At 34.4% G+C, this 19320-nt stretch overlaps 1 protein-coding gene and 1 long non-coding RNA gene across 4 annotated transcripts in view; one reads left to right on the top strand and one right to left on the bottom strand.

Annotated features, from left to right (window-relative positions):
• Nucleotides 1-1256: 1256 nt before the first annotated feature.
• On the bottom strand, nt 1257-6172 carry LOC132697637 (uncharacterized). Of its 3 annotated transcripts, XM_060663179.1 has the most exons (8): nt 5421-5690; nt 5294-5363; nt 5150-5227; nt 5030-5101; nt 3302-3376; nt 3158-3235; nt 3031-3102; nt 1257-2178 (listed from the first exon to the last, which is right to left on the bottom strand). In XM_060663179.1, exons 1-8 carry the CDS (start codon nt 5431-5433, stop codon nt 2079-2081), a joined length of 558 nt encoding a protein of 185 aa, XP_060519162.1. In that variant the 5' UTR covers nt 5434-5690; the 3' UTR covers nt 1257-2078. The 3 variants fall into 3 exon arrangements, with proteins under 3 accessions (XP_060519162.1, XP_060519163.1, XP_060519164.1); XM_060663180.1 differs by lacking the exons at nt 5294-5363; nt 5421-5690 and adding an exon at nt 5941-6172; XM_060663181.1 differs by lacking the exon at nt 3302-3376 and having other exon boundaries at nt 5421-5692.
• A 91-nt stretch (nt 6173-6263) lies between these two features.
• The window catches only part of LOC132697639 (uncharacterized), a 48127-nt gene continuing 35070 nt past the window's right edge, over nt 6264-19320 (top strand). Inside the window, exons 1-4 of the long non-coding RNA XR_009618265.1 lie at nt 6264-6429; nt 6556-6728; nt 7965-8122; nt 12567-12692. This is a non-coding gene — a long non-coding RNA (uncharacterized LOC132697639). The remainder of the gene's footprint in view (nt 6430-6555; nt 6729-7964; nt 8123-12566; nt 12693-19320) is intronic.

Here is a 19320-nt window from a genome sequence, read left to right as displayed (position 1 = left end):
CAGATACCAATAAAGGCGAGCTTTCCTCTTATCAGTTTAACGGATGTGCCTGCAGACAATACTTCCTCGCATATTGCTCGCGTAAGCGGCGTATTTGCGACGTGCCGTAAATAAACTATAGTTTCTATCTTAAAAAATTATTGACGTTTGCGGGTTATCTTTAATAATTTAATTATATGCGACCTGGACGACCCAATTGTCTCGCTGCGAACAAAAACAAACAGCGAGTAGCATTGAGAGATATTTATATAGATTATGCGCGGCCACGGTGACATAATAGTCTCGCTCCGCGTAACATCGTCGGCCAGGCTCGCCTCCCGCGAGTACCTTGCTCTCCTCAGTAAGACCAGGAACTTGTAATTTTTGCAACGCCGACGGTGTCTAAAAAAACAATTTTATCAAAAAATTGCATGTTTCACACTTTTGTGTCGCGTCAGAAATATGTGGAATATGAAGTTAATTTTGCCATCTTTAATAAGATTAGGCTGCTTTTCTATAAGTATAATAATCTTTATATTAACTTTAAGAATTTTATTTTTGTTTATCGTATGTGATGGGTTTTTACAAATTTACTTACATTTTTGTTGAACTTAAAATAATTAACTACAAAGGCTAAAAACTTCTATAAGTTCATTACTACCCATCACCGTGTTCGAATAATTATTAAAAATTACAATTTTTGAAATTATTACCTTAAATTATTTTACCAACATATTCCGATCTTTAAAAATTTTTACTGTTTAAAGTTAGAGTTTAGAGTTAGTATAAACATCTGCTGTACTGTTTTCCGAAATTAAATTCTCTACTTTCCTACAATCCTTTCCTAACTTTTTCCTTTATAAAATGGATATTTTGTTTTGGTTTTTGCTAAATATTTTACAATTCTATTTAAATTTAGTATGGCCTGATTATATGGTATGTTTTGTTTGGTAAATAGATCATGCTTTCCACAGCATCACAGTTTCTTTTGTTATGACCTACCTGTTTTTCTTCATAGGTATTGTAACTGGTTTGATCTTTTCCATACTAAATTGTTTCAAGACAATTTTGGTATATGTCATGTTATTGTCTATAACATTTTAAAATAACATACGCTGAATATACGTTTTTTTAACACCTTTATTTCCGTGACCTTCTACTACCATGGCTACCATAGAACAGAGTCCCGCGCGAACCATGGAATTTCCCTGGTTGCATCGGTTGCCTGATGGCACAGTATAACTTTCTTGATCTAGTTTTACCAAGATATGAAAATGCTTAAAAATAAACAAATTAATTTTTTTTTCAATTTTTTAGTTTTACTACGTTTACAACTCTACTCTCGTACGGAAGTGGAAGCGAATATTTATGCTGGAAACGAAAATTACGACTCCGAAGAAAAGGCAGTAGGAAGAAACAGGTCCTTAAAATTAGGGACCGAAATCTCCAAACCTGAGGTTCACAAAGTATACCCCTCCCTTTGTACGAGGGATAAATTTGATGCAGGAAGGAATAGGAAGGCCCAGACATTGGCCACATACAATAAAATCTAAATCCTAACCGTCGTACGGGAGTCTAAGCAAATATTTCTGCTGGAAACAAAAATTATCCACTTGATAGATATTATCCTCGATAAGTGAAAGTGTGTAAATTTCAATTAATGTAGGAAAAAATATTTTCAGTTTTTTAGTTTCCCTCAATAGCAACTCTCGTACGGGAGTGCAAACAAATATTTTTTAGATAGATAGTAGAAAGGAAGAAAGGTTCTTATATTTTGATATATAGGGAGGTGAAAAATAGTTTATATGTTAATGTTTGTTTTAAAAATTTCCGCGGCCACTGATCATTCGGCGCTTTCCGTATTTTGGCTTCAACCGTTTTAAATAAATTAACTTTTATATAAAAATTAAAAAACAATTTTATTATGTGAATTATATATTCAAGGCCCATGAAAGCCACTTGGGTAAAAATAAGTATAAAGTTAGTTTTCTTTGGTAAAAATTATACAATATAAACGAAATAAACATAGAGATCCAGTTACATAATTGTGAAGATATTTAAAAAAAAAAAAGAAAAAATGATAATGCCAAATTCAACTATTAAGCAAATATTAAATTATATTTGAAACACATCACATTTGACTGTAATCCCTTCCGCTCTCTTCTGCAAACACACTTTCTGCTGACAAACTTATCTTTCCTAAAAAAACATATAGAAAATGCAATTAGAATTTCAAACTGGACTTCTTATTTTTTTATGTTCTGGCACTTTTCCGTTATAAATTTTATGACAAAATATTTTTACATCTATACCATATACTAATACGAAATAACACAACACTTAATATTCATAATTTGACACTTTTATTACACTGCTATTTCTCCATCCTATGAGGAATACGCGTTATGTCCTGGACATTGCTTCAATTACTTATCAGCTTTGTTGCAAGCGCACGGAGATTGCATCAAAAGAAAATTTAAAAGTGTTTCTCAAACAATTGGGACTTGCACTTTATTAAATATCAAAAGTCTTTAACCAGTTCTATAGATATTTTTACAACTTTCTTGGTAGAATACGTTTTTGTAATCATTAACGTAAACTTGGTTTGAGAAAAAAGTATGTTTAAACAGAAAGAATAGAGAACTCCTACACTTCAAGGTTCCTAGACTACTACTACCACACTTATACCATACTAATACTGTTTACATATGGGAAATTAACTTAAATGCTCATGACTAGTGCCCAGAAATGTATATGTCTAGAATTGACTTTTTAGGTATTTTGAATTAATATATTAATATTTTCACTTAACTAATTTTCATTTTGTTTCACTACAAAATAATAACAGGTGTCGACAAACAACCTTTATAACACAGAAACAATGGAAATCAATAACACTCTTAGAAGTCATTTTTTTAATAAGATGGTCCCCTATGTTGCTAACTAATTATACCCATAGAGCAACAGCAGGTACAGTAGTTAAACTTAGGAGTTTCATACAGAGTAAATTTGTTGAAACTAAACAAGTAAAGACAAAAACAATTTACTCACCCAATATTTTCTTTAACCATTCTCCAATTAAAATTTATCTTACATTTGCACTTGCGACTAGTGTGTAGTTGACTAAAAAATATAAAAATATATTTACAAAAAAGCATATAATAAAAAAAGCACTTACACTTCACTAATTCCTCCAAATCTCTTTTCATGAACATCTCTTCTACAAGTACAACTTTTGCTGACAAACTTACTTTTCCTAAAAAGAAAAGTAGAAAAAAAGAATATAAGAAATGCAAACTCAATTTCAAAACAAAATTCTTACTTTTTTATATGTTTCTCTGGTATGTTTCCTTTAAAAATTTTAAGACATTTGCACTTCAAATTGATAATCTGTTTACTAAAAAATACTTTCATAATTATAACAGACACTAATACAAAATAACACTTAATTTTAACACTTAGTTTTAGAAATTTAAAAGTGTTTCTTAAACAAATGGGACTTGCGCTTTATCAAACGTCAAAAGCCTTTATTGTAGATTATTTCACCAGTTCTATAGATATTTGCAGACAAACTGCTCAAAAGAGGTGGATATGAAACTACTATAGGTTGAGATAAAAATATGCAATTTGGTAATTTCAAAGGGTTGATTATTGTGAATATCTGTAGCATAAAAACAATTGAATGCCGTTTTCAGTTCACCAGAAATAACCTCAATTTTATTACATATGTAACTTCCTTACTTTTTGAACTCACTAAAGAATTCTAAACAACTTTTCTTGCCTACAATCAGTTCTTGCAATACAGCCCTTTAAAAATTTACTAAAAAGCTAAAGTATTTTTATTTTGTAAAAAATCGAAGAAGACCAGAATAAAAAATATTAAGGCTTTTATATAATACAATACACAAGTCAATAGAATCAACCCTTTTATCCTACACTCAATTATGACAAATTCAACTTCTGTGTATGTATAAAAATAAGCAGGATATGTATATATATATATATATATATATATATATATATATATATATATATATATATATATATATATATATATGTATATGTATATGTGTATATATATATATATATATATATATATATATATATATATATATATATATATATATATATATATATATATATATATATATATATATATATATTTTTTCACGTATTGATTCACGGATGGAAAAATGTGATGACACTATATTGTCGACTGGAATCCTGCAGACGTCTGCAGGATTCCAGTCGGAGTTCAACAAGCGAACGGATGATATCCCGGAATATAGTGTCATCATATATATATATATATATATATATATATATATATATATATATATATATATATATATATATATATATATATATATATTTTCCAATCAAAACTGATATGAAGTTGTCCATATCGGTAAAATAGACATAAAACTGACATTCTACTTCTATTAGGAAGTATTTTCCAAAAAAAATGTATTGACAGAAAATTTGGTTTTCCAGCCTCAGTATGTGGACAACATAATATAGCTCAGACATCCCAAAGCTTGCTTCAATCGCAAATACATTTTTCATAAACATAAACTTGGTTTGAAAGAAAACTATGATTAAACAGAAACAAAATAAAGATTGTATTGGTTAGAACATAATTAAAGAGAACTCCTTCACCTAAAGATTTCTTGACTACCACTACACTTACTTAATGCTTACATATGGATAAGAAATATTTAGTAGTATTTTGCAAGTATTATGAGCTGTTGCTCAGAACTATATATGTTTAGAATTGACTTTTTGGTATTTTGTCTTAATATATTAATATTTTCAATTAACTAAATTTCAATGTGTTTTAATAGACAAAAATAACAAGTGTTGACAAACAAACCTTTTTAATAGAGAATTTAATGTAACTTTTTTAACAAGGTTGTCAGAGCATTCTACCATGTTGTTAAGTGGTTTATGAGCCATAGAGCAGTAGCGGGCACAGCAGTTAAGCTTAGAAATTTCATACGGAGTAAATTTGTGAAAACTAAACAAGTAATAACAAAAACTATTTACTCACCCAGTCTTTTCTTTAACCATTCTCCTATTAAAATGTATCTTACATTTGCACTTGGAACTAGTGTGTGGTTGACTAAAAAATACATTAACAAAAAAGCTTGCAATAAAGAAAAGCACTTACACTTCACTAATCCCTTTTAATATCTTTTCATGATAATCTCTTCTACAAGCACAACTTTTGCTGACCAACTTATTTATCCTAAAAACAAAGGTAGAAATAAAGGGATATGGGAAATTTAATTCAATTTCAAAAGAAATTTCTTACTTTTTAGTATTTTCTTCTGGTGCTTTTCTTTTATAAATTTTGATACATTGCCATTTCCAGGTGGTATCCACTAAAATAAGACTTTAACTATAACAGCAGTAATCGGCACACTATATAAAAAACATACTTGTAATTTTCATCAGATACTTTTCCAATAATATAAATAACTTCGAAAATGTGGCAGTCTAATTGTCAAAGTAAATTTCCTTCTCTTGCCAAATTGCTTTTTTTTTAAATGTTGTGCAATTTCTTCTGTATCTTACAGATGTACACTAAGTGTGCTGAAGGTGAACAGGTTTTTTCAATTAAATAATTTTACTACACCTGTGCTTACAGAGATTACGAGTAGTGGTGTTGCCACACTTGCTCTTTTTCACTATCCTTGCGCCTACACCGGGATCGCAAGGATGGTGTCATTGCGTCGTTAGTGTTGTGTGAACCGTTCATTTTACGACAACCGAATCAATCAGTGATCGATTACGAATCTTTTCAATCGGATTCATTTGAATTTGAATTATTGTTGTGTCTACATTTTCTGTTTGAGCTATAATAATAGTTAGCTGTCTTCTGCTTTTTACTGCATCATCAATATAATTGATACGTATTGGGTTGGACGAGTAATACATTAATTTCTGTAAATTAAATACCTGACTGAAAATAGATAGTTCATTCAATATTCAATTCAACACATAAGTAAATCCACCAAGGATATCGCAACTCAATAATATACAAATATTATAACAATACTCAAATTCCTTTTCTATAGTCTGTTTCTGTCATTCATTTCAATCTGTAACAATTCAAAAGAACCGTATTCCGCAAGACGAATTGACACAACTCTAGGCACGCCTTAAATTAACCATGGAAAGAAAAATAATACCTATGCTTGGTCACTGTATAAAAAGGAGTTTTTAATTGCAAGAAATCGGGCAGCAGACCAAGTCTGTATCAAAAGCGTCTAGTCTCTGCTGAGACATAATTGATAAACAGACTGTTTAGGTTAGAGCCAGCAATTTGTATAGAGATATCAAATTTAATAGTTTAAATGTTTAAAAGCCGGAATGCAATTAATTTTAGAAGGTAAATTCATAGGGTGGTGGGGTATCAAAACTCCTCAACGAATAGTTTTCCACGAGGTAAAATTGATTTAATATTTTATAATAGCTCAAAAGAGGCATTTTGCATGTTTATCGCAAAAAATGTCGCATTTTATATTTTTATCCTTTGTAGGTTGTAGATTAATAAATATATGTAAATTTCAGTTATTGGAAAATAATATCTTAAATGTACAGAAACAAAATGTTAAGCATCAGGAAGGGACAACACAATCATAAACACTTGGAGGACCAACCACAAGGCGGAAATATTAAGAGTTGCAAGCATGTCTGAGAGAGAAAGGAACTTGAGGGAATTTATAGAATAGATCTGCTTCAAGGTAGATAAATTATTAGTATCGAGTATATAGGTATTAATAAATTTCAATTATGTTAATGTTATTTTAGAATATTCCTGTAGAACTAGAAGATTTAACTAGTGCTCTGGAAAAAGCAAGCTAGCGGCCTAGACATTAGTTTGATTATACAGTGTTGTCATTTTTCTCTCAAGCCTCTGTATGAAAGGATTCCAATTTGAGAAATGGGGATTAAACATGATTTTACATTTGTTGGTGATATTCTCTAAATTGCCACATATAGGCATAAAGATTTGATTGTTATTTTTTTGGTTTTTGATTTAGCATCTAACCTATTATTCTTTGGTAGAGTAATATACCAGGCTGAAGCTTGCTTAGATTTTCACCCATGCCAAATTGTAGAGGGTGGCACTACTCTAACTATCGCCCTATTTGGAGTCCGACTTAGTTCATACAACACTTTAAGGCCTCATCCAATAAAGACTTTGGAATACCAGAATCAACAATCTTTGTCCTAACTTTATCCAGTAAAGTTGTAACATACTGTAAAAGGTTTTTACCAGCTTCATATTTAGTTTTTAATATTTTTATCATTAGGAGATGAGAATGATTATTTAATATAGTTGGAAAGTACTTTTTTCAGCGTAGTTAAACGTAAGTTCGAAGTTAAAGGTCGTTGGTGGGTTTTTTGCTTTTTATTTTTTGGTTTTGTAACGTGGTGAGTCTTTGGTTCTTTGATATGTCGTTTTCTTTATATGTGCCTGACCATTTTCCCAACTGTTAAATTTGTCTGTTTTTCTTTTTAAATGCCGTTGAGCAGATTATCCCCTACAGAATCGAATTGGGTTGCATTTTTGTTGGGTCTTTGTCGTTTCCGGTTATTTTACTTATTAATTAGTGACTCGTTGTCTAGGCATAAGTTTCCTTTGTTTTACTATTTTAATCTGTGCAGCCTTTACTTTAATGGCTAACACGTGGTTCTCTGTTTGTGCAAGGGGTACTGTGCCCCTCTGCTGATGTATGTATTGACAAGCCCAGTGAGTTTTTCTTATTTTTGTGATAGAGTGTTTCCCTTTTACATTTTAGTGTCCTGAGAAAGCCTAAATAATTGGGCGAAAGCTTGACTTAACAATAAAAAGAGTAATGAGCATTTACATCTTTTATTGCTCCCTCTATATTAGTCAATATTGGGCGATCCCGTAGTTATTTTGTGCAACAAGTTACCAGTAGCCCCTTACTGTATTTACACTTTGCTTCTAGGAGTAAGAATGGGATAATTCTATCGGAGGAATGGAATCACATATGGCACTGACGTCGTGACTCCCAGATACCTACAAGATGGCACACAACACTTGTGGCGCATACTTCAACGACTGAACAACACTAACCATAGACAACTTGAATTTCTAGCACAAAAGGTAACTAAAAAAATGCACAACATGTCTACCGCAGATTGTGACCGGTTTATCAGACTTTCTACGTGGAAAGAACCTTCCTTTTAATATTTTAGATGATTTTTTATTCACACAGAACATTCAATTCAATTCGATTTTTAATAAAATTAAGGGGAATAATTTAAAAAAGATCAAAGGACTTAGGCAGGCCGAAGATTCATTTTCTTTGCCGATTATGTTAAATGGTTTAAGAACATTTCTAGCACAAAAAATACCTGCTGAAGTTTGTGGTTTTCTAGCCATAGGTCCTAAATTTAGCCTCCCTATTCCACCAAGGGACATTAATATTTTCAAATTACTTACAGATCTCTCATTCAAAATATTTGCAAACAGCATAGAGACCTGGTTCGCTCAAGGGTCACAAACCTCATTGGTAATTATATTAATAGTAACACGTGCGCCGACATATGACATTAAGAGATGGACAAGGGAATTTCTGAAAGCTAATTCTAACCTACTAACTACCAAGTCTGACAAGGGCAATGTCATGGTTACCATGTCTAGAGAATCATATATACAAAAATTATTGGAACTCCTAGGAGATAATGCCATGTATATTCCAGTCCATAGAGACCCTACATCGTCAACATCAGTGAAAAAAAATAAAGAACAAGCCCTAAGTATTATGGCTTACCGAAAATCCATTAAGAGGACTGCCCACTGTGTCCCATAGTGTCCTGTGTCGGAGAAACTACACAGCCATTGACATGTTTCGTTGGTCAGATTTTGAGCGCCTCTCGCTGAATTCAATAAATTTAGAATTAGAAACACGTTCGAATTTGACGAACTTGTTAACGGTGTTCAAATACCTCAGGGCTTTGTGCTTGCTTCTTTTGATGTGGTGTCTCTTTTTACGAATATCACCCTAGAGTTAGTATTGGCAATTTTAGACGAGCATTTCAATTTGATTGAACCCAATTGTAATATTCCGAAAAAACAGTTTATTGATATGATTCGCTTCCTATATAGTAACACTTTTTTCACATTTAACAACGATTACTATCAACAAATTAAGGTTCTTCGGATGGGTGGTGCCGCCTCCCTAGTGATCGTGGAAATTGTGATGAATAAATTATTATATTTCGTTGTAGATAAAGTTGACTATAAATTCCCACCTTTATGCCAATATGTGGATGATTTGTTTGATGTACTTCCCAAAAATTCATTCAATGCAACACTTAACATTTTTAATTAATCTAATCCGTGTCTGGTGTTTACTGTGGAGACGGAATCTGCTTGTTCGGTGGCTTTCTTAGACTCAAAAGCTATTCGGACGATGGACAATGTCATTATTTTAGATTGGTATCGTAAAGCGTTCAGCTCTGGTAGATATATCCCCTTCTCTTCCCACCACCCCATGAACCAAAAAATCAATGCTCTTTTGGGTTTACAAGATCTGTCACCGTTCTTTCTAACTTTTTAACTTACTGTTATTGAGAACTCTTCTTGTGGACAATAAATATTCCATCAGGTTAATTAATAAACTTTTATTCTGTGAGGCCTACACTACAGGACCCTCCCCCCACGTCATGTGCAGGAGGATTGGCTGACAAATTTAGAAGTTAAATTTGGTAAACTCATGTACATTAACAAATTAAGGCCATCACTTGTGCGGCTCTTTCAGCCTTCAAATATGAAGATGGCAAAATATAATAGTAGGTCGCTCAGATTATTCTCAACTAAAAGACATCACGCCAATAAATAGAAAGTCCTATGTCGTCTAAGGATTTCAATGTGAATGTGAGAAACTTTACATAAGGCAAACATCTCAAATTAAAAAAAAAAAGAATTACAGTACATAAAAGTGACTGTAAACATAAGCCCAAGATTACTAGCTTCAGTTCCTATGTGAATAACCATGACCACCAAGTAACATAGAACAATCCTTATATTCTAGATGCTGAAAAGAATGGCTATAAACGTAGGTTCCTAGAAATGTGCTATATTCATCAGTGTGCCAACTGTATTAACCATAAAAGAGATGTGGATGCTTTGAGCAGTATTTACAGTTATTTATTACATCAAACATTTACAAAAAAACTAATTTTACTATTTTTACACAATGTAAGTGTGCTATTGGAGTTACAAGCTACTTGATTATCAGGTATGGCCTAGTTGGATAAAAAATGGAGAGCTAGCTGTAGTTACGTTAGATTTTTTGGCGAGTTAATACTTTGCCTATGGAGCGGTGGCTGGGAAACATGATTGTAATGTTGATATGTATGCTGCGCTCAGTGTTATTTTCAATAATAGCCACCCTTTAATTTCCATTCGATATTTACATTATCGGTAATTCGCCTCACATGCCTTTCAATTGTTTCTACTTTCTACTATTCATCTGCATTCATTTCTAATTCTTCCATTGAAAGGCATAAAGGTTATATAAAATCATAATTCTGTGCAAATTTAAAGCTATTATTCACTTTCGGTTTAAGTAAATCAAATTTTGTTTTAGGGTTTAATATAAAAATAATTTCGATTGGGCTTAGCCCAGAGTGTTTCTGTTTAAAAGAACGGGAATTTTTGTAGTCAAAATTATTAAGTTCTTTTTCTGCGATTTGCCCATGTATTTTTTGCAGAATTAAATGAACGACCATTGTCCTTGTCACAATTTCTGAGATACCCATCACCGAGAAGGTTTGGGAGATAACAGTTTACTTTTGCATTACATGTATGTTGTGGCGGTTTCATATTTCAATGGTAAAATTTAGTATTTTTAAAGTAAAAGTACTGGCACATTTGAGAAGTAATGGGTTTATTTTGTTTGGATCTAGTAATAATTTTCTTATCATAATATTAGTTTTATAAGTAGCTTATAGAATTAATTGTGTTGTCCATTTCTTCATCTGAGGCCTGTGTGGCTTTATCTGACGCGGCTTTTATGGTATTGTCTTTCGATGGGGTTCATCCGGCTCTGTTCCATGGATTTCTTAGTCGACTTAGCATTGTGCGTACGACAAAAGCACATATGATCGCGAAGTCAGGAAGAATTTAACGCAAGCCATTTTGCTTTGGACCATGTCTCTAATGATAGTGCTAGGTAGTGCTAGGTTTCTGCTCTGTCATATTCCATTTTGTTTCTGGTCTGTTGCGAATGCGAATGAATGAATGAGTAACTTCAGAGGAGACTAAAAGCTTTGTTCTATTCGGGTAGCGTGAATAAGTGGCTTTTTGTAAAATTCAAGCTTTGCGATGTTAATTTTGGGTGTTGTATGTCCTACCGTTTTCTTGCCCCTCTAACCGTTTAAGTTTTGAGGGTGATTTACAACCACCTTCCCCCAACCCTTTACAGTTATAAATATGTAAGTTTAGTAATTCAGAATCAGACGCATCTGCCTCAGACTCTTATTAAATTGTAATTCACAAAAACAAAATAAATTTCTTAATTTCAATAAAACGGTAAGTTGAATATGTTATTATCGATGAGGTTTAGTGTATTGATGTTTTTTTTAATTAATATGTTGTTACTTTTAAGATAAAAACTTTCGTAAGGAGGTCAAAAGTGCCGTAGCAACCGTGTTTCAAAAACTGTGGCTTAAAAACTTTTGAAATATAATATGTTAGATATTGCCATAGTGTTTTCTGAGAGGTCTCATCTTTCTATTTTAAATAACGACTAACATTCTTGCATGTAATCAATTCTTCTACCTACGAAAAATGCGAGTGTCTATAGAGATCTGTAAACAACCTAACAATCTTAAGTCTCTACCTGAGTCGCGATTTGAGCAGATTGCTATTCAAGAAAAGCCCGGTAGTGTTGGTTTAGGTGAAAAAATTTTGTGGGTCTGTGATCTAGTCGAATACTAAAATTATTGGCTGTGCTTTTTTCACCGTGGTTAAACGTAAGTTCGAAGTTAATGGTCGTTGGTGGGTTTTTGTTTTTTATTCTTTGGTTTTGTAACGTGGTGATTCCTTGATTTGTCAAGTTTTCTTTATATGTGCCTGAGCATTTTTCCAACTGTCAAATTTCTCTGTTTTTTTTTTAAATGTCGTTGAGCAGATTATCACCAGACCACCAGACAGAATCGAATTGGGTTGCATTTTTGTTGGGTCTTTGTCGTTTACGGTTATTTGACTTATTAATTAGTGACTTGTTGTCTAGGCATAAGTTTCCTTTGTTTTACTATTTTATTCTGTGCAGCCTTTACTTTAATGGCTAACACGTGGTTCTCTGTTTGTGCAAGGGGTACTGTGCCCCCTCTGCTGTTAGAGTTTAATTACATTCTAGTGTCCTGAGGAAGCCTAAATACTTGGACGAAAGCTTGACTTAACAATAAAAAGCCACTATTCAATGAGCATTTACATCTTTTATTGATCCCTCTATATTAGTCAATATTGGGCGATCCCGTAGTTATTTTGTGCAACAAGTTACCAGTAGCCCCTTACTGTATTTACACTTTGCTTCTAGGAGTAAGAATGGGATAATTCTATCTCAGGATTGGAATCACATATGGCACTGACGTCGTGACTCCCAGATATCTACAAGATGGCACACAACAACTGTGGCGCATACCTTCACAACTGAACACAAAAGGTAACTAAAAAAATGCACAACATGACACTTGAACGTACTTTGAGGAGACATACAGACTTTCTACGTGGAAAAAACCTTCCTTTTAATATTTTAGATGATTTTTTATTCACACCGAACATTCAATACAATTCGATTTTTAATAAAATTAAGGGGAATAATTTAAAAAAGATCAAAGGACTTAGACAGGCCGAAGATTCATTTTCTTTGCTGATTATGTTAAATGGTTTAAGAACATTTCTAGCACAAAAAATACCTGCTGAAGTTTGTGGTTTTCTAGCCATAGGTCCTAAATTTAGCCTCCCTATTCCACCAAGGGACATTAATATTTTCAAATTACTTACAGATCTCTCATTCAAAATGTTTGCAAACAGCATAGGGACCTGGTTCGCTCGAGGGCCACAAACCTCATTGGTAATTATATTAATAGTAACACGTGCACTGACATATGACATTGAGAGACGGACAAGGGAATTTCTGAAAGCTAACTCTAACCTACTAGAGAATCATATATACAAAAATCATTGTAACTCCTAGGAGATAATGCCATTTATATTCCAGTCCATAGAGACCCTACGTCGTCAACATCAGTGAAAAAAATTAAAGAACAAGCCCTAAGTATTATGGCTTACCGAAAGTCCATTAAGAGGACTGCCCACTGTGTCCCATAATGTCCTGTGTCGGAGAAACTATACAGCCATTGGCATGTTTCGTTGGTCAGATTTTGAGCGCCTCTTTCGCTGAATTCAATAAATTTAGAATTAGAAACACATTCGAATTTGACGAACTTGTTAATGGTGTTCAAATACCTCAGGGCTTTGTGCTTGCTTCTTTTGATGTGGTGTCTCTTTTTACGAATATCACCCTAGAGTTAGTATTGGCAATTTTAGACGAGCATTTCAATTTGATTGAACCCAATTGTAATATTCCGAAAAAACAGTTTATTGATATGATTCGCTTCCTATATAGTAACACTTTTTTCACCTTTAACAACGATTACTATCAACAAATTAAGGTTTTTCGGATGGGTGGTGCCGCCTCCCTAGTGATCGCGGGAATTGTGATGAATAAATTATTATATTTCATTGTAGATAAAGTTGAATATAAATTTCCACTTTTATGCCAATATGTGGATGATTTGTTTGATGTACTTCCCGAAAATTCATTCAATGCAACACTTAACATTTTTAATTAATCCAATCCGTGTCTGGTGTTTACTGTGGAGACTGAATCTGCTCGTTCGGTGCCTTTCTTAGACTCAAAAGCTATTCGGACGATGGACAATGTCATTATTTTAGATTGGTATCGTAAAGCGTTCAGCTCTGGTAGATATATCCCCTTCTCTTCCCACCACCCCATGAACCAAAAAATCAATGCTCTTTTGGGTTTACAAGATCTGTCACCTTTCTTTCTAACTTTTTAACTTACTGTTATTGAGAACTCTTCTTGTGGACAATAAATATTCCATCAGGTTAATTAATAAACTTTTAGTCTGTGAGGCCTACACTACAGGACCCTCCCCCCACGTCATGTGCAGGAGGATTGGCTGACCAATTTAGAAGTTAAATTTGGTAAACTCATGTATATTAACATATTAAGGCCATCAATTGTGCGGCTCTTTCAACCTTCAAATATGAAGATGGCAAAATATAATGGTAGATCGCTCAGATTATTCTATTCTCAACTAAAAGACACCACGCCAATAAATAGAAAGTCCTATGTCGTCTAAGGTTTTCAATGTGAATGTGAGAAACTTTATATAAGGCAAACATCTCAAATTAAAAAAAAAAAGAATTACAGTACATAAAAGTGACTGTTTCTTCAATAATACAAGCGTTTCCTCAATCACTTAATATTTATTGAATTTTTCCGTGAACGTCTACCCCGTAACGCTACAAAATTGTTACTAGCCTAGCAGAAACGTAGACCTTGTCGGTTTGGCGTACAACGCCCTGTTGTCACATTGACTGAAATGTCCGGCATGTTTAAGATACACAAAATTAAAAAGAAATTTACATAATTTTGAACTCAACATACCCTCAGCCTTGAAAGAACCCTCTTTCAAAAAAAAAAACAACAAAACAAACATTTCTTGAAAATCAATTTGTCTTAGACAACCTTTGAAACCACTTGAACTGAGTTTTTTTCTCACCCACTTTCGTGAAACAATGGACACAATTTTGCGAATGAACGTTTGATGACACCTTCACTCGTTTTTACATCAGCCACCCGACTAATGTTGTCCTTTCCTGGGTATAACTGAACGATGCATCCCATTTTCCAACACAAGGGAGGCACATTTTCTTCTTTCACGATCACCAATGTCCCTTCCTGCAGAGTGTCCCCGCCAGCCTTCCATTTGAGGCACCTCTGAAGTTCAGCGATGTATTCCAGTGACCAACGAGACCAAAAACCTTGTTGGTATTGTTGAATACGTTGATAGCTAGCAAACCTATTTTCAGATTGCTCGAGCAATCGTGGGTCCGGTAATGAGGTTGCCCTTCTTCCGATCAGGAAATGGGATGGGGTTAAAACGTCCAAGTCAGAAGGATCAGAGGACATTGGAGTGAGAGGACGTGAGTTTAAAATGGCCTCTATTTGACACAACAAAGTAGAAAAATCCTCATAAGTCAAATTTGCCTTGCCCACAGCTCTTTTTAAATGGTATTTTACACTTTTTACCCCTGACTCCCATAAACCCCCGAAATGAGGCGAATATGCCGGAATAAAAGACCAATTAACTCCTTCTGTCACAATCAATGCCTTTAAACTGACATGATTATTACGCAAAAATTTTCCCAACTCTCTCAGTTCTGTCTAAGCACCCACAAAATTTTTACCATTGTCTGAAAACATTTTTTCTGGTTTGCCCCTCCTAGACACGAATCTCCTGAAAATTGCAACAAATGCTTGCGTAGACAGACTTGTTACAGCCTCTAAATGTATTGCACGTGTGCAAAAACAAATAAATAAACAAACATACCCCTGTGGTATTGAATGGAAATTGTGGGATCACTCGTGACTTAGGTAGGTCTCCCATCTGTATTTCAAAGGACCTAGGTTGAACCTTCGAACACACAACCCATTCATGCACCACCTTTCTCACAACATTTCTGCCCTTTAGTGGCCAATAAATTTCCCTTAATGAAATGAGCACTAATTGAGGGCCTTTACGCAATAATCTCAAATGCTCTGCCTTAACAATCAATTTTGTACATGGATGTTTTGGGTCTAACACAATTGGGAATTTTTTGTCATATTTAAATTCTGAAAGTGCTAGTCTTCCGCCTACTCTGATTAATCCGTTGGCGTCTAGAAACGGATTTAAATTTGACAACCAACTCTTTTTTATCTTCTCACCGGTCTCCAAGATTTTCTGCTCATTTTCGAAACATTCATCGTGTGATAACTTTATTAACATTTTTTCAGACTCTTGGAGTTCCTTCACTGTCAAATTCTTTGATTCGTGACTATCCAATTTTCTGCAACGTGCCGTAAACCTTAAGCAATATGCAAATACACGTTTCAATTTTGTCCAACTGGAATATCTGGAAAAAATCTCTAGACTATTCTTCTCTGTATTCAAAAAAGCTTTTACTCGCTTCCTCCTTTCTGGAAGTTCCTCTAAAGGTACATTAACACCCTGATTTGGAAAGAAATCTTGTGACAACCATTGTGGACCTTCAAACCACAATTTATTTCCACACAACTTGGAAGGAAAAAGTCCCCGGGATACTAAGTCTGCGGAGTTTTCTTCTGACCGCACATAATGCCAATTGTCTTGATCCGTCATAGACTGAATTTGAGATACTCTATTTGCGACAAACGCTTGGAATTGATTTGCTGGTGCTTTTATCCAACTTAATGTTACTGTAGAATCGCTCCACAAAAACAGTTTCCTGAAATTTAACGTCATGGAAGTTTGTACTTCTTTTATCAACCTTGAAAGTAATAATGCACCTGACAAATCCAATTTCGGTATAGTTAGTGCCTTTATCGGGGCAACTTTACTTTTTGCACACAATAAGCGAACGACTACACTTCCATCTTTCGTGACACTTCTGACATAGACACATGCTCCAAACGCTTCTTGTGCAGCATCACAAAATCCATGAAGTTCGATGTCCTCTGCATTGTTGCTACCTACATGTCTTGGAATATGCAGCATGTTTAATTTCACCGTTTCTTGCTTAAATTGTTTCCACTCTTGGGCAATATTGGTCGGTACTTCATCGTCCCAATCCAACTTGAGAATCCACAATCTTTGTAAAATAATTTTGGGAATGACGACACATGGGCTAACTAACCCAAGTGGATCGAACAGCTGGGCAATTTCTGACAGAATCTTCCGTTTTGTGGTACTTGAATTACTTGAAAATTCCCTCACCCTGTAGGTAAAGATATCTGCCTGACAGTCCCAATACAATCCCAAAGTTTTGTGTTGATGCTCTCCTAGATTAAGAGTTTGTAATTATGCCTTGGGCCTTACTCCAAATTGTTCCAAGAACTCTTTCTTGTTCGAACTGAACTTTCTGAGCTCAACCCACCAGGATTTTAAAACCTCACAAACACCCTTACGTATCTGAAGTGCCTCTTGAATCGACGAGGCCCCTGATATCAAATCATCAACGTAAAAGTCCTTGCCAATTACCTTTGAAATCTGCGTTTGTTCGCAATTTTTTGCCAGTTCTAGCAAACACCTTACCGCTAAAAATGGACTTGAGGTTAATCCAAACGTCACCGTGTTTAAATTGTAGACCTTGACTTCTTCTGCTGGATTTTCTCTCCACAGTATCCTTTGTCAATGGCGTTGATCTTCCTTAACCCATACTTGTCGGTACATTTTGGCGATATCTGCGCAAAATGCTACTTCATGTTGTCTAAACCTCAACAAAATTGAAATGATATCCTCTTGAATTCTTGGCCCCGAAAATTGCAAATCGTTAAGTGACACACCCGAGTCTGATTGTGCAGAGCCGTCATACACAACCCTTAACCTTGTTGTAGAACTTCTTTCATTTTTCACAGCATGATGTGGTAAGTAATAACACCTTTCATTCGTGATGTCCTCACTTACTTGAGTCATGTGACCTACCTGTTCATACTCTCTCATGTATTCACAATAATCTACATGTAGTTGTTTGTCCCTGGCAAATTTCCTCTCCAAAGAGTAAAATCTCCTCAATGCCATCTCTCGAGAATCTCCCAACTTTTCAATACTCATTTTCAATGGGATTGCAACAACAAATCGACCATCCTCATCACGTCTTGTTGTTGACACAAACAAATTTTCACAATCAACTTCATCCCGTGTCATTCCCTCGATTTGACCTCCACCTGGCTGTTCTAGTTCCCAAAACTTGGCCAGTTGGTCTTGTACCTCTGTACCGATACTTAGGTTGCACACCGTTTTCTTAGATTTGACTAGAGATCCTTGTCCACTGATGTAGCCCGCTACTACCCATCCTAACCAAGTGTTTTGTAAGACATGTTTGTTTTCCCCTAATTCGATTCTTCCTACTCTTATGAGTTTCCAGAACACACCTGCACCAATTAACATATCCACTTCATCAGGCGAATGAAATTCACTGTTTGCTAGACAAATATTTCCTGGAATATTTATTGGCCCTAACTCAATTTCAGACAAAAGAATCTCATCACTAATTTTTGGAATGATTAAACAACTGATAGGAATTTGGAAATCACCTTTCTGAGAACTGATTTCTACTTCACACCGTCTCGAAATCTTTTCAGTGTTTTGACCAATCCCAACCACACACGCATTCGCATCTTTTGTTTTTAACTGAAGTCTGTCACACATTTTTTCAGTGATAAAATTGCTCATTGAAGCTGAATCTAACAAAACCTTGCAATGATGCACATTGCCACTCACATCTTTTATTTTGACAATCGCTGTAGAAAGTAACACCTGACCTTGAGTCCCACAATTTCTACTCGATAGCGCCACAGAGGTTTTACTTCCTTCCTTTGAAGACGCTTCTACAGCCTTTTGCACGTCAGCAATTGGGGCACTTTCAACACCGGTATGAGCAGATACCGATAAAGGCGAGCTTTCCTATAGTTTCTATCTTAAAAAAATATTGATAACGTTTGCGGGTTATCTTTAATAATTTAATTATATGCGACCTGGACGACCCAATTGTCTCGCTGCAATCAAAAACAAACAGCGAGTAGCATTGAGAGATATTTATATAGATTATGCGCGGCCACGGTGACATAATAGTCTCGCTCCGCGTAACGTCGTCGGCCAGGCTCGCCTCCCGCGACTACCTTGCTCTCCTCAGTAAGACCAGGAACTTGTAATTTTTGCAACGCCGACGGTGTCTAAAAAGACAATTTTATCAAAAAATTGCATGTTTCACACTTTTGTGTCGCGTCAGAAATATGTGGAATATGAAGTTAATTTTGCCATCTTTAATAAGATTAGGCTGCTTTTCTATAAGTATAATAATTTTTATATTAACTTTAAGAATTTTATTTTTGTTTATCGTATGTGATGGGTTTTTACAAATTTACTTACATTTTTGTTGAACTTAAAATAATTAACTACAGAGGCTAAAAACTTCTATAACTTCACTACTACCCATCACCGTGTTCGAATAATTATTAA

Source organism: Cylas formicarius, unplaced genomic scaffold, assembly GCF_029955315.1.
Source record: "Cylas formicarius isolate icCylForm1 unplaced genomic scaffold, icCylForm1.1 PGA_scaffold_26__1_contigs__length_5699629, whole genome shotgun sequence".
Lineage (NCBI taxonomy): Eukaryota > Metazoa > Arthropoda > Insecta > Coleoptera > Brentidae > Cylas > Cylas formicarius.
Note: the sequence above shows the minus strand (reverse complement) of the source record. Positions and strands in the feature narration are given on the sequence as shown.

Coding starts and splice junctions, on each gene's coding strand:
- LOC132697637 (XM_060663179.1), bottom strand. Junction 5,102..5,149: donor TTAAAAGGGATTAGTGAAGT/GTAAGTGCTTTT, acceptor TGTATTTTTTAG/TCAACCACACACTAGTTCCA. Junction 2,179..3,030: donor ATGGTTAAAGAAAATATTGG/GTGAGTAAATTG, acceptor ATGTTTTTTTAG/GAAAGATAAGTTTGTCAGCA.